The sequence below is a fragment of the Alosa sapidissima genome, chromosome 23, assembly GCF_018492685.1.
Source record: "Alosa sapidissima isolate fAloSap1 chromosome 23, fAloSap1.pri, whole genome shotgun sequence".
In the NCBI taxonomy this organism is placed as follows: domain Eukaryota; kingdom Metazoa; phylum Chordata; class Actinopteri; order Clupeiformes; family Clupeidae; genus Alosa; species Alosa sapidissima.
This window is the reverse complement of record NC_055979.1, coordinates 22,544,954-22,566,060: the sequence shown is the minus strand read 5'-3', so window position 1 is coordinate 22,566,060 and position 21,107 is coordinate 22,544,954. Positions and strand designations below refer to the sequence as shown.

The following is a 21,107-nucleotide window of genomic DNA, read 5'->3' as shown; positions in this document are numbered from 1 at the left end:
GGTGGGATTGGGAAATAACACGGGTCGGACTGGAACCTGGGTCTCTGTGGGCACTAGAGCCTGAATGTGGTATGTGTGCTGTAGCCAGTTTCACCATAGTGCCCACCTCTCCCCCCTCCACCCTCAGCTACATAACATCCTGGACTTTGGACCTACAATGGCTGCCTTGCACTACTCCACTTGCACTACTCCACTTGTACACTTGCACACTTTGCAACTTGTTGTTGTTGTCCTGTTGTCCTGAAAACACTTCTGAACACACTTCTGCTGCTCTTACATAACTTGCACCACTATGCCACTTGCATACTTAGGTCAAACAGAACTACCTCAGCCATTTATTGGCCTGACTTTTGCACTATTATATTGACTGTCTACTGTATGCAATTGCACAATTTCAACCCAAATTTTGCTGCTCTTATTTCTTCATTGTATGTGCCTTCTTATTTACTTTTTATATTGTTTACTTGAATGTTATGTTTGTCTGTGGACTTAATTGGTAAAATATGTCTTGTCTCCACCGTGGGATAGTGGAAAACGTAATTTCGATCTCTTTGTATGTCTTGACATGTGAAGAAATTGACAATAAAGCAGACTTTGACTTTGACAAAGCTACGCACTTTTTACGCACAATTAATGTGGATCTATCTGGACATAAACAGAGATGTGTAAAAAACAACACAAGTTGTGTGATTTTCAACACATACTGTGTACAATCTTGAAACAAATAAAAAAAACAGTGTGTTGGAAACAAGACAAACTGTGTTGTCCCTATCTGATAGAGATGTGTTAAAAAACAACACAAGTTGTGCTATTTTCAACACATATTGTCTACAATCTTGAAACGAATAATAAAAGCAATGTATTGGAAACAACACAAACTGTGTTGTCCCTATCTGGACATAGAGTTGTGATAAAAACAAGTTGTGTTGTTTTCAAAACATTTTTTAAGAGTCTAGGCTACTGTCTTAAGTTAGCTATCTTTTTGTTTTTCAAACCTCCCTCGCGTATAATAATCCACATTGTTGTAAGGCATAGTCATGATTAACTACTGAGCTTGCTGCCATTTGTTGAACCATAATTAATTCAAGAGAAGGATGACATTTGTTGATTCTTTTAAAAGGTTTATTTTTTGTACATGTAAGACCTTCTGTGCAGTGGTGGTAGAAGGAGAGCTTTGGTCTCCCGGCTGTGCTAAGCCCACACTTTCTCTCAGGATCAGGGAATGTAACCTCACTTCTTGAAATGAGAGACGGGAGCCGGAACTTTGATGTCCTGGCCTTTTTCCAGGCGCTTTTCGCATTCAATCAGGTAGTTGACGCCATCGACGACCGCTTGAACCAGCTCGACCTGTCCAAGGCAAATACAATAGTGGATATACAGTGGACTTAACATTTCTGTGGGCCTGAACCCACTTATTTAACTCTGAGCATCATGTGCTCTCAGGTCTCAGCTCTTAAAGGTCAGCAATCATGATATTTATCTGAATTGCTCACATCACCTCTAAAGGTGTGTTGGCGGTGAGGATGAAATTGTGGTCACCAATACATTCAAGTATGTGTGTGTGTGTGTGTGTGTGTGTGTGTGCGTATGTGTGTGGGGCAGGCCAGGTCCTTACCTCAGATATGCCAAGGCGGTCGTTGTTTGAGATGTCAAAGGTGTCACCCACAGCAGCTGTGTCCACGCCACCGGTGCCGCGCTTCTGCAGACGCAGGTTCTCCAGGATCTTGTTAAAGCGGGGGTCCTAGTGGAGGACACGAACAGACCAGCACTATCAGTGCACATCCCATCACCTCACATTATCTTTAAACTCACGGACATACACTGATGAAGGCATAATGGTCGCAACATTTATAACTAGTGCTGCTACTGAGAAAGAATATTAAAAGACCAAAAGAGTGATTTGAAGTGCGACCGTCTTTACTATTCTAACCTAAACCCATGTACAGAAATTGGACACATAGAAATAAACTGTAATGGTAAACTGTACAGAAATAAACTTTTGTGTAAAATCACTACACTTTTGCGTAGCCTTTGTTTTATAAACCTTTCAGTCTGCTGAACATCTGCTGACATTTTGGAACATTTCCCGGTGGACTGGTAGGTGGGTGGGTCAGGCGTGGCCTGTACTCACCTTGCTGAGTTTGGGCAGTTTGACGTGCACACCTGCCCTCAGGCCGGTGCCCAGGTTGGAGGGGCAGGTGAGGATGTAGCCCAGATGCTTGTTCCACATGAACTCCCAGCCACGCTCCTGGATAAGATGCTCCACCTACATCATCATAATGGTGCACAGAATTAACATGCACACATTATAGGCCAGTTTGTGATGGTTCTTTACAACAACAACAACACGTTACACTCTCGACACTCAAAGTGCTTCACATGGAAGGGGGGACCTCACAATGTGTAGCACCCACCTGGGTGATGCACAGCGGCAATTATGGAGGTGGAGAGTGAGGGAGTGAATGAGCCACGTGTATTTAGAACTGACGACTTGTGATCTGATTTTATACGATTCAAATTATTGAAATATACGACTCACTCTCTTCCCTGCAAGCTAATAGTTCACTTATCTACAGTGACAGGAATTCATAGCTCACTCTCAATGATAGAAGAAATAAATCAGCTCATATGGACTTCTATCTAAAAACACTCACTCTTTCATATGCTTCAAGGCCTATCTGTCCATTGATTAATAATATATGCTATATGCTGGTTGGTAGTTATACTGGCAGCCCCAAAGCCAAAGATTAATAGAAACATGTTTATGTGTTAAATCCCCTCTCCAGGGGCGGAGCCAGAGGGGTGGCTCCGGGTGGCACAGGCCACCCTTGAGATTCGACCCTAGGTGCCACCCCAAATCCTAGTCTACGATTGGCCATTAACATGGTGTAAGGCGGGACCTTTCTTGATGCACTTGCAGCAGTGTAAAGTGTCAGACGTCAGAAATGTAAGTGGCAAACACGCTTGCCTTTATTGGCCTGCGGCACAATTGAACTGCGGAACGAAAGGTTTCCCCGATCAGGAAATATTCCTTAATACGGAACTTTGTGTAGGCTTAACAGAGGTAGCCTAAATATCGTGCCTATGATGACAGCTTTAAAAAAAAAAAAAACATTTATTTTACTTGTCTTGCTGGATTAAAGGCAGAATGTGGGCTATTGTGCAAATAGATGAATGAGGGTCGGGAGATTCCGTTAACAAAAACCTAAAGTTTTGCTAACATTTTCTCCATTATTATCGTAAAATATGTCTCCATGCAGGGCAGGGCTGGTTCTAACCTAGGCTAGGCTACTATATTTGGGTGGGCTGGTAGAAATTTTGGGTGGGCAACATAGCAAAGCTGTCAAATTGGATCAAAACTAACATAAACACAAAACAAACACAAAACAATCAGTACTACCTAGCTTGAGTTGCTGCAGCCAACAGCCAGGGATAGGCAGTATGTCTGATACATGTATGTAAAATACAAAATAGTATGTTGTCATTTTTATTTTATTTAGTTGGGAAAAGTTGGGCATCATATTTTGTATCAAAATACTTTATATGTTTGTAGTTTAAAAACAGTGCCAAATTCTTTTGGTAAAACCAATAACCTACTTTCGGTGATGTGATTATAAAAGTGCAAAACAATGAATGCAGCACTGGTGCTGACTTGTAATTTGACCAGAGTTGTTGTGATCAGAATATTGAGATTCAGGCTGATAAGTTTCTTGAGCACTTTAGTCATCCAATTCAAACACATGGAAGTCATCCAATTCAAACACATGGAACCGGTTATGTGGTTGCCCTGCAAGAAGTTGCACCATGTGCAACGTGCACAATGTTTGCTCACATACAGTACACAATACCATACCATACTAGCCTAGAAATCTAGACGCACCCTAGCGGCAGCAAATTAATTTGCTCAGCCTGTACGTCTAGTATCAAACTATAGGGATTTCTATTGGCTGACGCCGTGGACGTCATCCAATCACAGCGCTCTATTTTGTTAGAGAGTCTTAAGGCGGGCTTAACAGGATAACGACAGTCCTGCGACGGTGAACAACAAGGAAGGTGGCTATGGTGAACGAAGAGCGGTTGTTTGAATCGGCGTTGGCGTCAACTTTGGAGGAGTTGGACTTGTGCTTTTCTTTGAAAGTTGAGCAACACAATGCACTTAAGTCATTCCTTTCGAAGAAGGATGTATTTGCCGTTTTGCCGACCGGATACGGATATGGTCGTAGCGCTGGCCTATTGCATGCCTAGGCAGTTTGAAAGACAATTCTCTGCCCGCCCCTTGGATTAAGCAAGGTGAATGGTTCGATTCCAGACTATACATTTAAATGATATAGGATGGCCCGCCAGGCTAATGCCATACTTCATACCAACCTCAAGTTTCTTGAGAACTTTAAAGTTGCCAAAGTTGAAGAGCTTTTGTCCGTTATTGTTCGTGCAAATATAGGCTGATTCATGTTCCCTTGCATTGTGTAACTGAGGTCCATGGCTAGTCTGGCTTTCATCAGACCAAGCTCAATCTTTTAAGAAATCAAAAAATAAATAGCGGGCAGATCAGGCTGGGTTCACCCAGCCTAGTCCATAGGCACCCGATATTGTTTAATTTTCCGATTGAGATATACACGCTCTGGCTATTCTAAATGCAAAAATGCATCAGGGAGTTATGACAAAACGGTAACTAACAAACTAGATCCTAATAGAAAGCTGTTAGCTTCCCTAAGCTACAGGTAGGATTATAAGGTAGGCCTATTTACAACATAAATTGTCAATAGGCTATGCTGGCGACACAAATAAAATCTCCTTTGGAAACCAATGGCTTACGCCTTACAGTATCAAGCGGACTTAAACTGCCATATCGTGGCGAAAAGTTGTAATAACATTCACGCAGCTCCATGAGTCAAGGAAAGCGCGAATGAAGTAGCCACTTCTAAATGGGACCTACTACACAGTAGCATGTATGTATGTAAGTATGTTGCTAAAGCAGCCATAATGAAATGAAGGTGTCATTGTTTGGATACTTCACACACACGTGCTTTTTAATTTCACAGACTACAACTACCAAGCTGGAATCAAAGCACATGATTCCCCTCTCACATCCTGCACGCACTTAAAACAAAATAAACAGGCGTCTCAGTCTCACGCATGTATAGTCAAAACTGTATCAGACCGGTGTAACGTTGGTAAATCTTCCATTGCACAGAATGATTTTGTAGCACGTGCAATAAATGACAGTCGAAAGATACAAACAGTGCTGCTATCAATCCCCGGGGACGAAATTAAATTTTTCCGTAAAAGTCTATATTCAAAATTCAAAAGTCAAATTTCATGTACCCCGGTGGTTCGGTGTCCCGGGTATCAATGACCAAAAATTCAGGAAGTAGATGATGGGAAAAATTCTTGAATTGTGTGCATGTGTGCGTGTACAAGTTTATGTTTATGTGTGTGGGTGTGTGTGGGTGTGTGTGTGTGTGTATGTGCTTGCTTGTGTGTTTGCCTGCGTATGTGTGTTTGTGCATGTGCATGCATGCGTACATATGTCTACTGTGTGAGTATGTGTCATACGTATGATTACTGTAAATGTATGTGTGTGCTTGTGTATCTGTTTATGCACATGTGTGCACATGGAATGGGTTAACATGACCCCTGGAGGCAAACATACGGAAAAAATTGGTCATCCTAGGCCCTACAGTTCTCAAGATATTCACAGAGAACTGTGTCTGCCCTACCCTCCTTTCGGGGGTCCAGTCCAGCGGGGGGGCTACAGATCAAAACGAAAAATGACGGTTCCATGCTATCCATGTGGGGGTACATGCCCACCAAGTTTTGTGTACCCCGGTCTTTCAGTGTCCCGGGAATCCTTGTTGGTGTACGTCACTAAATGTACACATAAATTATTTTATTGTAAGGCCCCCCATGAACGGAATTCCACAAAACTTGGCGTGCATACAGAGGGTGTCATAATGATCCTACACTTCCAATTTCGTGCAGTTTTGACTATGTTAGGTCACAGATACCTTCAATTACAACACCTCATTTTTACTTTTTTGTGTTTAACTAGGTGGCGCTATACATGAAATGAGTGGTTATGGAATGGGTTGACATGGCCCCTTGAGATCAACATACAAAAAAAAATGGTCCTCCTAAACCCTACGGTTTTCGAGATATTCACAGAAAACTGTGTCTGCCCTACCCTCCTTTCGGGGGGTCCAGTCCAGCGGGGGGGCTACAGATCAAAACGAAAAACGATGGTTACATGCCCACCAAGTTTCGTGTACCCCGGTCTTTCAGTGTCCCGGGAATCATTGACGGAAATTTGGGCATGCGAAAAAAAAAAAAAAAAAAAAAAATCTGACTAAACCTATATGACCGCCGCTTCGCTGCGCGGCGGTCATAATAATTTGCCCAGACTTGTTGTGATCATAATATTGAGATTCAGGAAGATGAAATTGCTCACATACGCAATACACTCCTTCATACCAACCTCAAGTTTCTTGAGAAAATAAACAAATAGACAAAAAAGCAGGTCAAATTATTGTAACACCTACAGAAATAGATTGGGGGAAATGTCTACAGAAATAGAGTGGGGGAAATGTCTTGGATGAGTATATTTTGTATATCTTCATTTACAGTAATATAATAAAATTGATTATATTTTAATGTCCCCATGATGGAATTTGTTTTAGAACAGCATAGCCCAGTAACAGACAACTTAGATAATTAACTTTAATATGTTTGTATTACATTTTATTCAAATACAGACATTTTATGTGAGAGTAAGGTATTTGTGTTTTTTTGTAAGGTATTTGTGTTTTCTTCAATTTATGAGTATGGTGTTTGCATCTGGTTTCCCTAATGTATTTGTGCTAATTTCACATCTTGAGCCTGTTTCTGTTTATCTGGATGTTTTGCCTCATGCCACCCTTAATTAATTAATTAATCAGTGCCTCACTAGTGCCACCCTTGTTAAAAATGTCTAGAATCGGCACTGCCCCTCTCCTTCCTCTGTAAAGCTATTCACTGGGTTTTCAGATGGACCTTGACTTAAATTGTCAGTTGTCTTAATAAAATGCTTGTCAAACGTCACCTGTTTGAGTCCATTGCAGAACCTGTCGAACACTCTCTTCATGTTGCCTCCCTTCTCCATGGAGATGACGCGGGTGTGGTCCTCCTCATTGATCCAGATGAGGAAAGTCTTGGTGTTGTTGTGCCTGGAGGCCAGACAGTTCAGAAAGTGATGGTGAGAAGGAGGAGTGGAATGTGTGAAGGGTTCAGACGCGAAAACAGTTAAGTCCATTTTTTATGAATTTATAGAACTTTTTAAAAAATGTTTAACTTGATATCAGTCAAACGGTTGTTGGGTTGTGTTGATTTGATTTATTTTACTTAATTAAAAACAACCAAATGACAGTTTGATGGGAACAACCTGGAATTGACAATAAAAACAACATGCACATTTTTCACATTTGTAAAGATGGACTTAATTGTTTTTAACTCTTCATATGTCATAATACTCGTGGCAAGGCAGTTTTTTTTCTATGGCATTGTTTCAAACACAGACGTAATGGAAGGTGCCTTGCACTGACATAAAAAAGAATATATAAGAAAGAGAAGTGCAATACAGTGCAATGTGATATTTATTTATAGTGGTGGCATCTTACACATAAAAGGGGGCAACCCTTATACTGTATGTTCCAAGTCATTCAGCTGCAGGTGGTACAAATCCAAATGCTGTATCACTATCCACCCTAGGAATCTACTATAGAGAACAAGTATGCCAGGAATTCAGTTCTAATCTAATTCTATTTCCTCACACCCACAAGGCAACTTATTTGGCGTTCATAGCTGCATGTATAACGACACCTCAGAGTGCCTGTCCTGAATTGACTCACACAAGCAAATGCAGTGATGGGCAAGCTACTTACAAAATGTATCTTAAATGTACCTTAAAAGGAGAAATCCATCAATTTTTCATAGATCTCTGTTTCTCGAGGTCGAGTACTGTTAGTACTGCAGCTACAGCGCTACACTCTGGGGGCATGAACATGGGGGCTCATGAACATGCCCCCAGAGTGTAGCACTGTAGCTGCCTGGAAGCTCTAATTATTGGCTGCAGAAACTCAAGCTAAGTAAAACCGATTGTTTTCGTAATGACAGTACTCGTGACCTCGAGAATCGGAGATCTATATGAAATTTTCTCCTTTGAAAGTATCTTATAGAGTAGCTTGTAGCTTTGCTCATTACATTTTGCCCATCACTGCAAGCAATGTGCACAGCTTGCCAAGGGTCATTTGTGTAAGTAAAAGCATCTAATTAAGATGAAACTTGTAGCTAGTTCTGTCAGATGTTTATCCTTACAGCAGTAAGCTATGTAATCTGGCTTAATGAAATTCAAGCCTTAAATGTTTCAGTCCAATCTCCGATTGGTTTTGTGCTCTGTGCTCTGTTATCTAACAGAGAGCCATGCAGAACCATGTTAGAAAGCAGTACACACAGCACACATGCAGATTGGGCAAAATGCCCATTTGTTGACGCAATGGTCTAGTGTCCCTACCAGATACCCCTGGCATCAGGCCAGTCACGGGCCATTCCTGCGCAGGTCAGCAAAGGGGACACGGGTTTGTCGAAGAGGAAGTGGTCCTACATGATCAGGTATAAGGTGGGGGAGGAAGAGAGGAGGAGAAGGTGGGGGAGGAAGAGGAGGAGGAGGAGGAGGAAGAGAGGAGGTGGGGGAGGAAGAGAGCAGGAGGAGGAGGAAGAGAGGAGGAGGAGGAGGAAGAGAGGAGGAGGTGGGGGAAGAGAGGAGGTGGAGGTGGGGGAAGAGAGGAGGTGGGGGAGGAAGAGAGGAGGAGGAGGAGGAAGAGAGGAGGTGGGGGAGGAAGAGAGGAGGAGGAGGAGGAAGAGAGGAGGAGGAGGAGGAAGAGAGGAGGAGGAGGAGGAGGAGAGGAGGTGGGGGAGGAAGAGAGGAGGAGGAGGAGGAGGAGGAGAGGAGGTGGGGGAGGAAGAGAGGAGGTGGGAGAGAGGAGGTGGGGGGAGGAAGAGAGGAGGAGGAGGTGGGGGAAGAGAGGAGGTGGGGGAGGAAGAGAGGAGGAGGAGGAGGAAGATGTAGTTGATGTAGGAGGAGCTGATGTAGTTTCAGGAAAGTTCTAGTAGCTCAATTTTTCATTTAGAGTTTGGTATATTGAAGAAAATACAAAACATGTTGTGGTGCTATTATGAGATATGAAAAGGCTTAGTATGTTAGATGGCACATAGTGGAAAGGCCTTGGGGAAATCATTAAGTTGTCTCCAGTGTTTTTGTTCAGAAACAAGAATAATTGATAGACTTCATGAACATCAATTACCAATACAATGCTTTAGATTCTCTAGAGAGCAGAGAAAGAATCAGCAGACTGTTGAGCTGTTGGTTAACTAACAAACTTATTAGAATCATTACCTCTGTAGGTCTGGAGAACCAAATATGCCAGGAAAGGGGGGAGACACACTGATGGATATGGAGGGGGTTTGGACATAGTGTGGAAACTACACTAGAGTCTAACTCAGGCTCTTGGCCTCTAGTCTATCTCCTATGGGGTCTGTCTGGCTATTTCTCCTACCAGATTCCACGGGCATCAGGCCAGTCCCTGGCCATCCCAGCTGACAACAGCAGCGGAGAGACAGGCTTATCAAACAGGAAGTGCTCCTGAGCCACGGCAGCATGTGATGGGCAGTCAAGCAATAGAGTGAAGGTGTGATGTGGTGTGATGTGATGTGATGTGATGTGATGTGATGTGGTGTGGTGTGGTGTGATGTGATGTGATGTGATGTGGTGTGGTGTGGTGTGATGTGATGTGATGTGATGTGATGTGATGTGATGTGATGTGATGTGGTGTGGTGTGGTGTGGTGTGATGTGATGTGATGTGATGTCAGTCACCTCCTCCTTTCTAAACCATGACTGCAAGCATGTCCCCACGTTGTAGCTATAACTCTTCACATTTCCTACATTGCTTTAGAAACACACCAGGGACAAGCATACATTAGATCCTTTACAATGAGCATAATGTTTGCTGGATAATTGAATCAGTGGTATAACTATTGATGCTCTTCCTTACTCCCCTCTTAGAGATGATGCCAGCCTTGACTGAAATGCATATGGGCTCAGCATAAAAGTCACTCTCTCTTAACCCTTAAAGGAGTACCGTCACACTGGTGTGACGGGAATGTTGAGAAATGAACGTTCTAAAGAATATCTGGGTTCATTGAATTCAACATAGAATTTTAGAACCTTCAATTGTTGCGGAACTTAGAATGTTCAAAAACCTACACCTGGGTTAAGCGCAGGTTTGACTTCTCTGTCATTGCTATGCACCAAAGATTCTAGAACAGAGCTCTGTTCTAGAATCTTTGCTATGCACTGCCTGTGAGCTACTCACGTCAATTAGTCTCTGCTGCTCTGCCTCTGTCATGTCGCCCAGGCTGTAGTAGCGGCCGGCAAGGTCCCCCTTGAGGCCAGACAGGGCAGTGACCACGACGCGCTCTACCTCCCGCCGCTCGGCACGCGTACACGCGGGGGGAAGGCTGAGGCCGCGGATACTGCGCCCGGTGCGCACACGAGAAGAGAGCACATAGCGGTCATCAAACACGCCATTGGTGAGCTGTTGAAGGGGGGGGGGGGGGGTCACAAGGAGACGAAAGAGAAAGAACAGAATAAAGATGTGATGACATGAGGAAGGAGGAGAAAATGAGAGAACGTTGATGTTTTGTGTCCTTTTCCTACTTCTCTTAAGTAGTAAGTATAAGTATAAGTTCTCTTCCTTCTTCTTTTCATAAATTTCTCCTTGAGGATCAATAAAGTATCTATCTATCTATCTATCTATCTATCTATCTATCTATCTATCTTTCTTTCTTCCTCTATGTACTACTGTCTTCTACTACACTTGGACTAGTTCTTGTCTGTCTGCACTCTCATCCTCTAGCAATACTATTGATTGATGCAGTATTACTGTAATTGCTACCCAAGGTCTCCTCTGGACTGTAGCTTGAATGTTAATTCCTCATTTTTGTAAGTCTCTTTGGATGAAAGCGTTTGCTAAGTGAATACACGTAAATGTAAATGTAAATGTAAAAGTGTGATGGAATGGAGATGGAGAGGCAGAACAGCAACCTTGGAGGAATCCAGGTCCGTGGGGTGTTTCATGGTCTTGGGGTTGTAGCCGTTGTGTCTGTCCAAAATGATTGGGTCAAAAATATCAGCAAACACCTGGGGAAATGCAACACAGAAAAAACATCTGTGAGGGGTGGGAACGGGACAAACAGCAATGGAACTAGGACGCTAGTCATTATGACGAGTCTTATGCTCTGCTACGTTTATTGGCTGAATCAATATTACTAAGTATTGGGCTTTCATTTCCCAGTGTTGAAATGTTCTTTCATGTTGTCCTCTGTACCTCATAGCTTTCCTCATCCCCTGCTACCATGCCAACGGTCTTAATGAAGGGATGCCCAGGGTTGTCCACTCCAGTCTGGATGCACTGGTCCAGGGTCCAGTTGCCAGGGGTCTTTTTGTCCCTCAGTTTGGCATAGATGGCTGGGGTAAGGGCACTTGCCATGCAGTTATTGTGCTTACGGAGATCTGGGAAGTCAGCGCTTTGGGGGAAAATAAATCATGAAAAGCTTTATTGTTATGAGCTGTGTAAAGTGGCTGTCCAAGATTAAGTCTAGACTTTGAAAATATCTTCGTTGAGAATGTTGTAGTATTTTATATAATGTATTGACATTACCACACACACACAACATAATTCAAAGCAAGTAAATTTAAATATGTATGGTTACAATGTCTGTAGAGCGATACATTTAAAGGATTCCTCACAACTCCTTTCAGCTGCTCCCATCAGTTAAATGCTTTAGAGCTGTTTTGGCCAAAAAAGAAACCTAGAACCTGTTTTCTTTGATCTCTAACCCAAGCTTCTTTGAGCCTCAAACCTGAGACCATCTTCATTATCTGAATCCTTTGAATCCTTGAATCCTTTGAATACACCAGACCAGCGCATACTGTATGTAGCCTACTGTACCTATGTAAGAAGCTAAAGATTCTTTGACCTTGGGGACAGTGCCTATCAGTGATCAGTTTAAACTGAGAAGGGGGGTTATTAGATCTATTTCCAGATCTCTCTCTCTCTCTCTCTCTCCACCTGAGCTAGAGGCTTATGGGTGTACTGTACTGCTGATCTGATCTTTGCTGATCTTTTGTCTGGTGGCTGTGGGAGTATATGGAGGAGGTTGCAGGAGGTCACTGGCCCCCTGTAGTCTAAGCTCCTTAGGTTTCCTCTTCCCACCTCTCGTCACCTTTGACTCAGTTATACTGCAGTGACAGCCAAGTTTGCCCAGGCCTGATGACCAGTGAAACTCGAGAGAGTATCAAATTAATCTGGCAATCTCTTTCCCTCTACACTCTGCTTCTCTCTCTCTCTCTCTCTCTCTCTCTCTCTCCCTCCCTCCCTCCTCCCGTCTCTGTTTTTCTGTTACTCCTACACTCAGTGCAAGTTAATGGGAACCCAAATGGAGCGTCTGTCCGTACTCAAAGAAAGGAAACTACTGTACATGCAATTGATCACTGTGTACAATAAATCTCAAAGTGAGATTACACACGTTTCAATGAGAGTGTTTATCTGTCAACCATATAAACCAGGGTGTATGGGTGTGTATACTTAGCTGAGTAGTTACCATAGGTACAAATGTGTGTGTGTGTCTGTGTGTGTTTCTGTCACCTTGGTGGGTATAGCTTTGACCGGTCTCTGGCAGACAAGGCTGCATTGTCACTCAGCATGTAGCCAGTTGCAGCAGTGCCAACGCCAAGGCTGGCCAGCAACACAGCTGTGTTGCGACCACTCAACATCTTGGTGAAAGTCGACGCCATGGTTACAAGTCAGGGATTTCAACTGGAAATACCAAAGAGAGGGTATGTTAAAAAAAAAAACAATACTTTAATTGAGTTATACAATACAAGAAGAATGTGTGAGTTCTTAGAAGAGAAACCATGGTCTTCGTGTTGTTAACATCTTGCTAAGATTGATAGCATGAAAGGATTGTCATTTTTCATCCCACTTTCTCACTAAAAACATGTAGCAGTCTTGAATGATCTGTCAATAGACAGAGGTCGTATTCTGCATCTTTCATCTTGCCCTAGGGGTCACGCACAGGGCACTCTACTTGAATGCTCTCATTCCCTAAAAGAGAACTCCAGTCACATGACTGTCCTTCTGCCCATGCCACTAGGTCAGCTTGGCTGTAATGCTCCCACACGTGTCAGCTGAAGACCTTACCTGAGCTCTTTACAAATGTATAGCATAGTATAGTATGTATACTCTTTTGATCCCGTGAGGGAAATTTGGTCTCTGCATTTAACCCAATCCATGAATTAGTGAAACTCAGCACACAGTGAGGTGAAGCACACACTAATCTCGGCGCAGTGAGCTGCCTGCAACCACAGCGGCGCTCGGGGAGCGGTGAGGGGTGAGGGGTTAGGTGCCTTGCTCAAGGGCACTTCAGCCGCGGCCCACTGGTCGGGGCTCGAACCGGCAAACCCTCCGGTTACAAGTCCAGAGTGCTAACCAGTGGGCCACGGCTGCCCCAATGCACCTACAGCTCCATAACTGATAACCTGTTGATGAGTAAACTGGCCACTTGCTATGGACCTTCCCGCATGTCAGCCAGAGGGATGCCTGTTTGATCTTTAAGTGACACTTAAAGTGACACGTTTTCATGTAAGCTAATGATACATGTGAAAGGTTTGAGTCTCACTGAATGGTAAGCTCTCAGTTAACCCCACTGTCCTATTTGACCTCTACCTAAAGATTGTCCGCAGTCAGTCACATTTGGTCATATCCTTCAAGAATCCCTGTATATAAAAAGCAGTAATTTAAATACTAAACCTCATGTGCAATATCCTAAGACATATCCTAACCAACTAGGTCTGATAACAAAAATGAGCTCTCCCTCTCTCCAACAGAACCTTTCCATTGCACTTGACACTTCCTTTGACATCTCCCCTTTTGAAGTTCAGTTGCGTGATTATGTGCAGATGACTGAATGCCAGAACACTTTGAATCTCACACTGTAACTAGACCCAGTCTACTAATTTAAGATTGTGGACACACGTCTCTGTTGGCATATAAGCCCCCCCCCCCCCCATACACACTGCCCTCCACACCTTTAGTTCTACTGCCCTGCCGTGACATTCTGAACGGGTCACATGTGCAGGGTGAGCAGAACCTCCAGCCAAAACACGGGGTGGGGAGTAGCCTACGTGAGCGAGTCCAGCGTGGAGTCCAGCTGACTGTCTCACCGCTTGCAGATTCAGTGGAAATTGCACTGTGCCTCGAAACCCGGCGGGGTGACGTGAGTGAACAGGTGGTTCGTCTTGAGCTTTGCAATGATTTAAGATCTATGGCTTTGGGTTCTCTGGATTACTGGATCTCGCTCTAAGAGATTAGGCTATAACATTAGATGTGAAGGAGGAGTAAGAACAATGGATTTCAGCTTTGTTTATATTATTAGAGGATATCGATAGCAAGGACAAATTCCTATTGTACATTTTATGACTTGATATATTAACAATTTAGGTGCCATATGCAAAACCTTGGATACACAACAGTTCTTTAACACAGAATGTCATTCTGATATTTCAAATCATGCACATCTTTGCAGGTGCCAAAACCAGTACACATTATAGATTATACAGTGAAAGCACAACAGTTCACAAAAATGTCCTAATTAGAAACTAGGTGGGGAGTTTACAAGGAAATAAGTACCACTGAGTCAAGCATTTAGTTTGTCTGTCAGTTTAAGATCATGTTAAAAGAGTCTGGGTGTTAGTGAGACAACAGCTGAGGCTGAGTAAATGAGAGCGAGTGACTCCTACCTGTCAAGACGACGCTGTCTCTCCCTGCTGTGTGACTCTCTCCCAAAACCTGCACTTGGCTTGAGGAGCCTTGAAATCCCGCCCCCTCCATCAGATTAAACTACACCACACTGGCCAATCGGCTGCCTCTAAAGCCTCAACTCAAATGGTGTGACCCCCCTTCTGGTTGTCCAAGGTGTCCTTGAGCCCCCCTATCTAGCTTTGGTCTGGCCACCTGCCCCCAACCTGCCCCCTCATGCTAGGCCTCTGCTGCCCCCTCCTCCATGACTGGGCAGTTGGTCCAGAAGCTCAGGTGACCAGGGGCTCCGTTAGCCACACCGCTACTGTTAAGGCTCAGCACAGTGCGATCCCTGTCCCTAAACTTGCATGGGAGAGGAGCAAAGATGTAAAGTAAGTAATTGGAGACAGGAATCCCAGGTATACATAATGAATTGCTTTTGCAAATTCTTGGAACTATTTCAAAGATATTTCTCAACAACTTGTACAATTATACAACAACAGCACTAGTTTGGACACAAAGTTGCTGGATTGTGTCTGCTGGGTTGTGTGCATGCTGTTGCTGAAACAGATCTTCCAAATTGCTTACAATATGGTGGACAGCATATACATGACATTAACAGGGAAAAAAGAACAAGGCAACAGAAAAAAAGAGAAGACAAATACTTTTATTTCACATTAAAAATAAATGTTAAATCCTTTCAAGGTGCCATTCTATTATGACTACTGTTGTATAGAAGAATGTACAAAAGCAGACTCCCATTGAGGTTGAGGATGTAGCACGAGTCTCTGCATGCAGACCGTGTCTGTGTGACGGAAGAAGAGGAGAAACAGTGCAAGATTGGCTTACCGAAGCCAATGTCCATGAAGTACCATCAACATAAAACTGGCAGCAGACCACATGCACATGAATACATAAACAAGGTAATGAATAGAATATCCTACTGTATCAATGCAAAATAGTCAAACAAATCTATAACTGATTAATTAAATACTCAATACAATGGAAAAAATTTCAAACCAAACCATGTTATAAATACGCACAGAAATAAAACTACAGAATATAACAATACTTTTAACAAACATGTGGCCACTCCCAATATCAACCATGCAATATTAGTCTTCAACCAAGTCCCACTTAGCTCAAAGGTTTTGGCTGTATCAGAGCTGCGCACAGACTGACTGCTTCACACGTTCCCAGTGAACCAAAGTCATTAACAAAGACAGACAACTGATCCAGAACAGATATATTTAGATAATATTAATAAAAAAATACTTAAATTCACTTGTTTTCACCCATTAGCAGCATTTAGTCTGTTTAAGAAGGACTTTTAAGAAGTATACAGCATCTATATTTACAAAGTTTACACAGTCCGTACAGCTAACACGCTCACATAAATAAATGAAAATTCAAACAACAGGTGCTTAACATGCGCTACTGCTACGGATCAGTAGATGAATAAAACAGGTGTCATCAACAGCCTGTGGCAATTTCATTCGGGCCCAGACACACACAAACACAGACTTTAATATGGAACAGGGCATTGTGGGAATAATGGAAAAGCCCAACTTCTATCTGGTTAAACAAACATTGTTTGAGTGAGCATTGTGTCTGTGTCTGTCAAATAAAGTGGAAAGTGTTGTTCTTCCTCGTGACAGTCAACAGGCAATTAGTGGGTTAACCGTCAGTTATCCAATCTCGGGGAAAAAAACACATATTTATGCCTAGACCACAAAGTCTTTCTGTTGATTCAATAGGGAACGTTTCTTACAAAAATTGAAAAAGTCTTTCCGTCCTCCAGGTCGGACATGTCAAGGACATGCAGGGCAACAGTCCTCAAATGTAGGGGAAAAAAACTCTTGAGAAATACTTTTGGATACTAGTCTTTCTGCCATTCAGACTTGTGTTTTCACTGATCGTTTACACAGACCCAGTCCTCTAAGGATTGTAAGCACCGTTAGACCCAAAGGAAGCTCATAGTAAGCCAATGATCCCTATAGCATAAGCATAAACTTGCACATGCTGGTTTTTCATGGCAAAGCACAGCGATAAAAACTTACATTTTACACTGAATTCATTTCATCTGTCTTTTTAAATGTCCAATATTGTATAAAACCTGCTTTCCAATAATTGTCTACAAGATTTCTCAGACTGTACATACAATATTTACAGAAGGCACTTAACTGACCTGATTTCTTTACCATTCAATGGCAATCACTTGATTTGGTCAAATCCTTTTAGAATGGATGGAATTAATCCAAATGTTGGTGAAAAAATATACTGAGGATTCCTGTGTGTGGCTTTACAAGAATCATGAATACATCTTCAGGATGGACAGACTGTTCCCTTCCATTGATTTTGTCCTGCATTTCCAGAAGAGCCAAATATCTTCTATTTTACATGTGTTGTTTGTTTGTTTCTTGTAAACAGGGTCTGTTGTGTGATTTCACGCAGGCGGTATCCTGGGTTCAATCTTCAGGGAAAGTTCATAGAGCGTGTCCTCGTCCATCACCAGGGTCTTGTCAAGCAGGAACTGAGTGACCTAAGAGAGACCACACAAGGTCAAACTGACGATATTACGATTAATTCATTTGGAACATGGAACATCCATCCATCAATCCATCTAAAAAACAAACAAATAAATAACTAAATGTCATTTCCACATTACCTTTGGTTGGTGCTCTATCCTGTAAGGTGTCTGCTGGAACTGCCGGATCTCTCGTATGATGTGGGATATCTGTGGGATCAATAACAGACAATAGGAATTGAAATCTAAATTTGATCAGTCCCGTGGGCTACAAGAGGCCAGGAGGAAGTATGTGCTACGTCCCTACAACCATTTTTTACTAACAACAAGAATACACACTGCTTGTGGTAAGGTTTATGCCTGACCCACAAACATGCTGTAATGACCCTTCCTTACCTGCCAGACTCAATGGAGGAGGCTGTAATGAAGTAGAGGTGCTGGCCAGGAGGTAATCAAATTTAGATAATTTCAAATGATCAAATTGTATTAAATTAAAGCTAGAGAAGCTGCACACTCTTTATATAGGAACTTGACATATTACCAACCGTCACATATGTCCAATTCATTTCTATACAAACCAAGACGGCGGATTCCTAAAGAAACGCAAGCACCCACACCATACGTTTATCTAAATTAGCTATGTACCAAAAATTACGTTTTATCGTGACTCAAAGAGCTGTAAACAGTGTTGTAAGGCTGTTTGTACAAATCCGCTTGGAGCTCTAGTGGAATTTTGAATTGCTGACGAGAATTCTCTGGGCTAACCATTGATGTGCTGTAAGAAAAGTTGGGAATAAGCACCCACCAGCCCAGCACTAAACTCTGAGCGTGGTAAGCAAAATCTGATATTTCAGGCAGTAAAAGCTCCGGTAAGAACCAAACTAGATTTTGTTTAAATCTACACACCTATGGCTACTGAAAAATGTAAGGTTCATTTAGCAAATGTTATTTTGAAGTATTAAAAAACATTGTTGTTTTAGAATTTTCGAACGAAATGTTTGGTAATTAGCATGTTTACGATACACTTATTAATGATGTTTATATACATGTATACATATATAAAGAGTAAGTAGTAATGACACCAAATCTACAAGTTCACTTTTGTTTAAAAACAAGGTCTATATCAGCCCAGATTTGTAACTGGTTAAGGCACTGAAACACATTTAAGAGACTGAACAGATAATCCCAGTCTACTAAAAGTGCACAAGGAGGTGAATAAAGGACAGAATATTTCTCACAGGGACTGGGAGACAGAGAAACACAGCATCTACATCATCTTACAAACCCTTCATACAAACATGCCATTACCATCCTCATTTTGGAGAAGTTGACCAGGCCCTCCTCTGTGAAGTTGGGCGTGCCCTCTTCGATGAAAGCCAGGTCTGTGAGGTACATGCCTAGGTAGGGCACACAGGGAGGGTTGCAACTGTGGAGGGGGTGGGGGGGGGGGGACACATGGGTCAGACAGTCATTAGACAGAAGCCAATGTCAGCGCTGTTACATGTCTGGTGGGGCCTGTGGCTTGAGCTTACTTTTTCAGGGTCTCCCTGAGATTCTTAAACCTTCCCTCAGATGACACAGTCTTCTGTAACCTGTCCATGAGTGCTTTGGTCTGTGAGAACAATGGTTCCACGTGAGTTAAGTGAAACATAAAACATCCAGTCTAGTTTAAGGGTAAAATCTTTTATATTTTACATCATGTTCAGCTTGTGATAAATGAATAATCGTAGGGTATTCACACACACACACACACACACACACACACACACACACACACACACACACACACACACACACACACACAAAACAGGTGAGCAGCACAAGAAACTGTTAAAAACAGCCCCCCAGTCCCCCACCTGCTTGCACACTTTGGTCCATGTCTTCTTCAGCCTGTAGATGGCGCTGCGGTTCAGGGCGGAGGTGATCTCCAGGACGCCGTTGTAGTTGTTCAGGCAACGGCAAATATCAGCCACAGCCAGCCACTTCTCAATGGAGCTGGCCCTGGAGCCCACGTCAGTGTGGGTCATGATTTGAGACGCCACCAGGTTACTCATCTAATGGAGGAGAATAAAAAATACAAAAAAAAAAAAAAAAAAAACAGGAAGATAACCATGTTTCATTTAATGACGCAGTGTCACCAAAACACTAACTACTATCATCACCACCTAGCATGTTTTACAATTAATGGTGGATATTTCTTGTACTGTAACTTTAAAAAAATCAGGATCAGAATATATATCTATAAATGCAAACTATTATTTTGTGCTAAATGCAGTTTTGTATGTCTTCTCAGAGAAGAACAAAGTGACAAGGACCAATTGTATACATGTTTAAAAGCTACGTACAAAAAATGTGTGAAGACAAGAGTGAGGGGTGAAACGTACATCATTGAAGTGCTGGCTGGTCTTCATGATGTACGGAGTCCGTTCGTTTTTGTCTACCTTCATCCATCCCTGGCCAAGGAACTCTCTGTGAAAACACAAAATGTACTGAGAATGACTCATACAATTTGTTTTTGCAAAACTGTTGATCAGTGGGGCCTCATTTAATTACAATAGCCTCTTGACGTCAAACAGATAAAACAGCACATTGGACGTTTCAAAATGCAGTGATAGTTCTCTTCTACTACGGTTATTGTCTCTATTAAGGATCAGAGCAAACACTATCAAATCAATATAAATGTCCTTCACAAGAATAATGAAGATAGCTTAATTAAAATGTTTGTGGCTCATCATGACGCAAAAGCCTGCTTCATTTCCGCCTTTCCATTTGACTCCAGAATGATCCCTGACGTCTGACAAATTGCATCATTACACGTTCTGTACACAGACCAATGAAATATCTCTCTCCCCTGACTACCAGTGCACGCTCCACCCAGAGTGGTCATGACTGAGCAAAATAGCAAAAGCTAACAGGGCTTTTCTGGGAGCTGTCTTTCCTTTCAGGCACACTTGGGACTACTCTGCTCATGCCACATGGGGTCCTCCTCCTATGGGGTGTGAGCCACGGTGTATGTGCATGTGCACAGCTGAACTGCACACCTGTCTTTGCACGACCGGTGCATGGTACGTACTCGTAAGGGATGCTCCTGAACACGATGTGGTCTAGTAAGGTGATCTGTTCGGCCAACTCCATGGCTGATAATGACTCAAAGCATTCAGCCTTTGGACACTCAGTCTGAAAGGAAACACACACAAAAGAAAAGTGCGTTGATCAAATTTGTGCTGTTTTAGTTTTCTTTATGAGCAATGATATGACATGACATGGTTACTAAACTGATCACACAATTCACCAATACATTATATGCAAACACTAAGACATTCTTAATTTTTTATTTGACTTTAGATACTGAACTGAACTGACTTACATGCACACTGCTCAAACTACAAACTACATGACATCAGTAGGCAGACAGTGCCACGATAGCATTGTACAGACGGATACACCTCTTATTGAGCAAGCCTAACTAAACTAACACACACACATACAATCACAAAGCTATTCAGCAACAGCACGGAGCCTGAGGTCTGTTACCATGGTCACCACACAAGGCTGTTTACCGGAGGGTAGGTCTTACCAGGATGAAGTGAAGCAGGGGACAGCTTTTCTGCTTCACAGTTGAAGGACAGACAGATATTAGCTAAAATTAATGCTTTTTTCCCTTAAAATACACCGGCACAAGTCCATTACA

General features: G+C 42.6%; 2 protein-coding genes across 6 annotated transcripts in view; both read right to left on the bottom strand.

Moving 5' to 3' along the window:
* Positions 1 to 1,104: 1,104 nt before the first annotated feature.
* On the bottom strand, positions 1,105 to 14,988 carry ckmt2a (creatine kinase, mitochondrial 2a (sarcomeric)). The gene is made up of 10 exons (XM_042081327.1): positions 14,892 to 14,988; positions 12,739 to 12,909; positions 11,419 to 11,617; positions 11,136 to 11,231; positions 10,405 to 10,626; positions 8,546 to 8,631; positions 7,079 to 7,202; positions 2,132 to 2,266; positions 1,616 to 1,741; positions 1,105 to 1,347 (listed from the first exon to the last, which is right to left on the bottom strand). Exons 2-10 carry the CDS (start codon positions 12,885 to 12,887, stop codon positions 1,231 to 1,233), a joined length of 1,254 nt encoding a protein of 417 aa, XP_041937261.1. The 5' UTR covers positions 12,888 to 12,909; positions 14,892 to 14,988; the 3' UTR covers positions 1,105 to 1,230.
* Positions 14,989 to 15,535: 547 nt separating this feature from the next.
* Positions 15,536 to 21,107, bottom strand: part of rasgrf2a (Ras protein-specific guanine nucleotide-releasing factor 2a) — a 31,741-nt gene continuing 26,169 nt past the window's right edge. For 2 of the 5 annotated variants that reach the window (XM_042081378.1, XM_042081382.1), the window contains 8 exons: positions 20,994 to 21,026; positions 20,490 to 20,593; positions 19,801 to 19,885; positions 19,273 to 19,470; positions 18,949 to 19,028; positions 18,725 to 18,842; positions 17,558 to 17,626; positions 15,536 to 17,431 (listed from right to left, as the gene is read on the bottom strand). In XM_042081378.1, the coding sequence (XP_041937312.1) occupies positions 17,336 to 17,431; positions 17,558 to 17,626; positions 18,725 to 18,842; positions 18,949 to 19,028; positions 19,273 to 19,470; positions 19,801 to 19,885; positions 20,490 to 20,593; positions 20,994 to 21,026 (783 nt within the window). In that variant the 3' untranslated portion in view covers positions 15,536 to 17,335. The remainder of the gene's footprint in view (positions 17,432 to 17,557; positions 17,627 to 18,724; positions 18,843 to 18,948; positions 19,029 to 19,272; positions 19,471 to 19,800; positions 19,886 to 20,489; positions 20,594 to 20,993; positions 21,027 to 21,107) is intronic. The other 3 variants (XM_042081381.1, XM_042081383.1, XM_042081380.1) reach the window with 2 other exon arrangements.

Coding starts and splice junctions, on each gene's coding strand:
- ckmt2a (XM_042081327.1), bottom strand. CDS start 12,887: ATGGCGTCGACTTTCACCAAGATGTTGAGTGGTCGCAACACAGCTGTG. Junction 8,632..10,404: donor AGCAGCAGAGACTAATTGAC/GTGAGTAGCTCA, acceptor CTGATCATGTAG/GACCACTTCCTCTTCGACAA. Junction 2,267..7,078: donor TCTGCAATGGACTCAAACAG/GTGACGTTTGAC, acceptor ATGATGATGTAG/GTGGAGCATCTTATCCAGGA.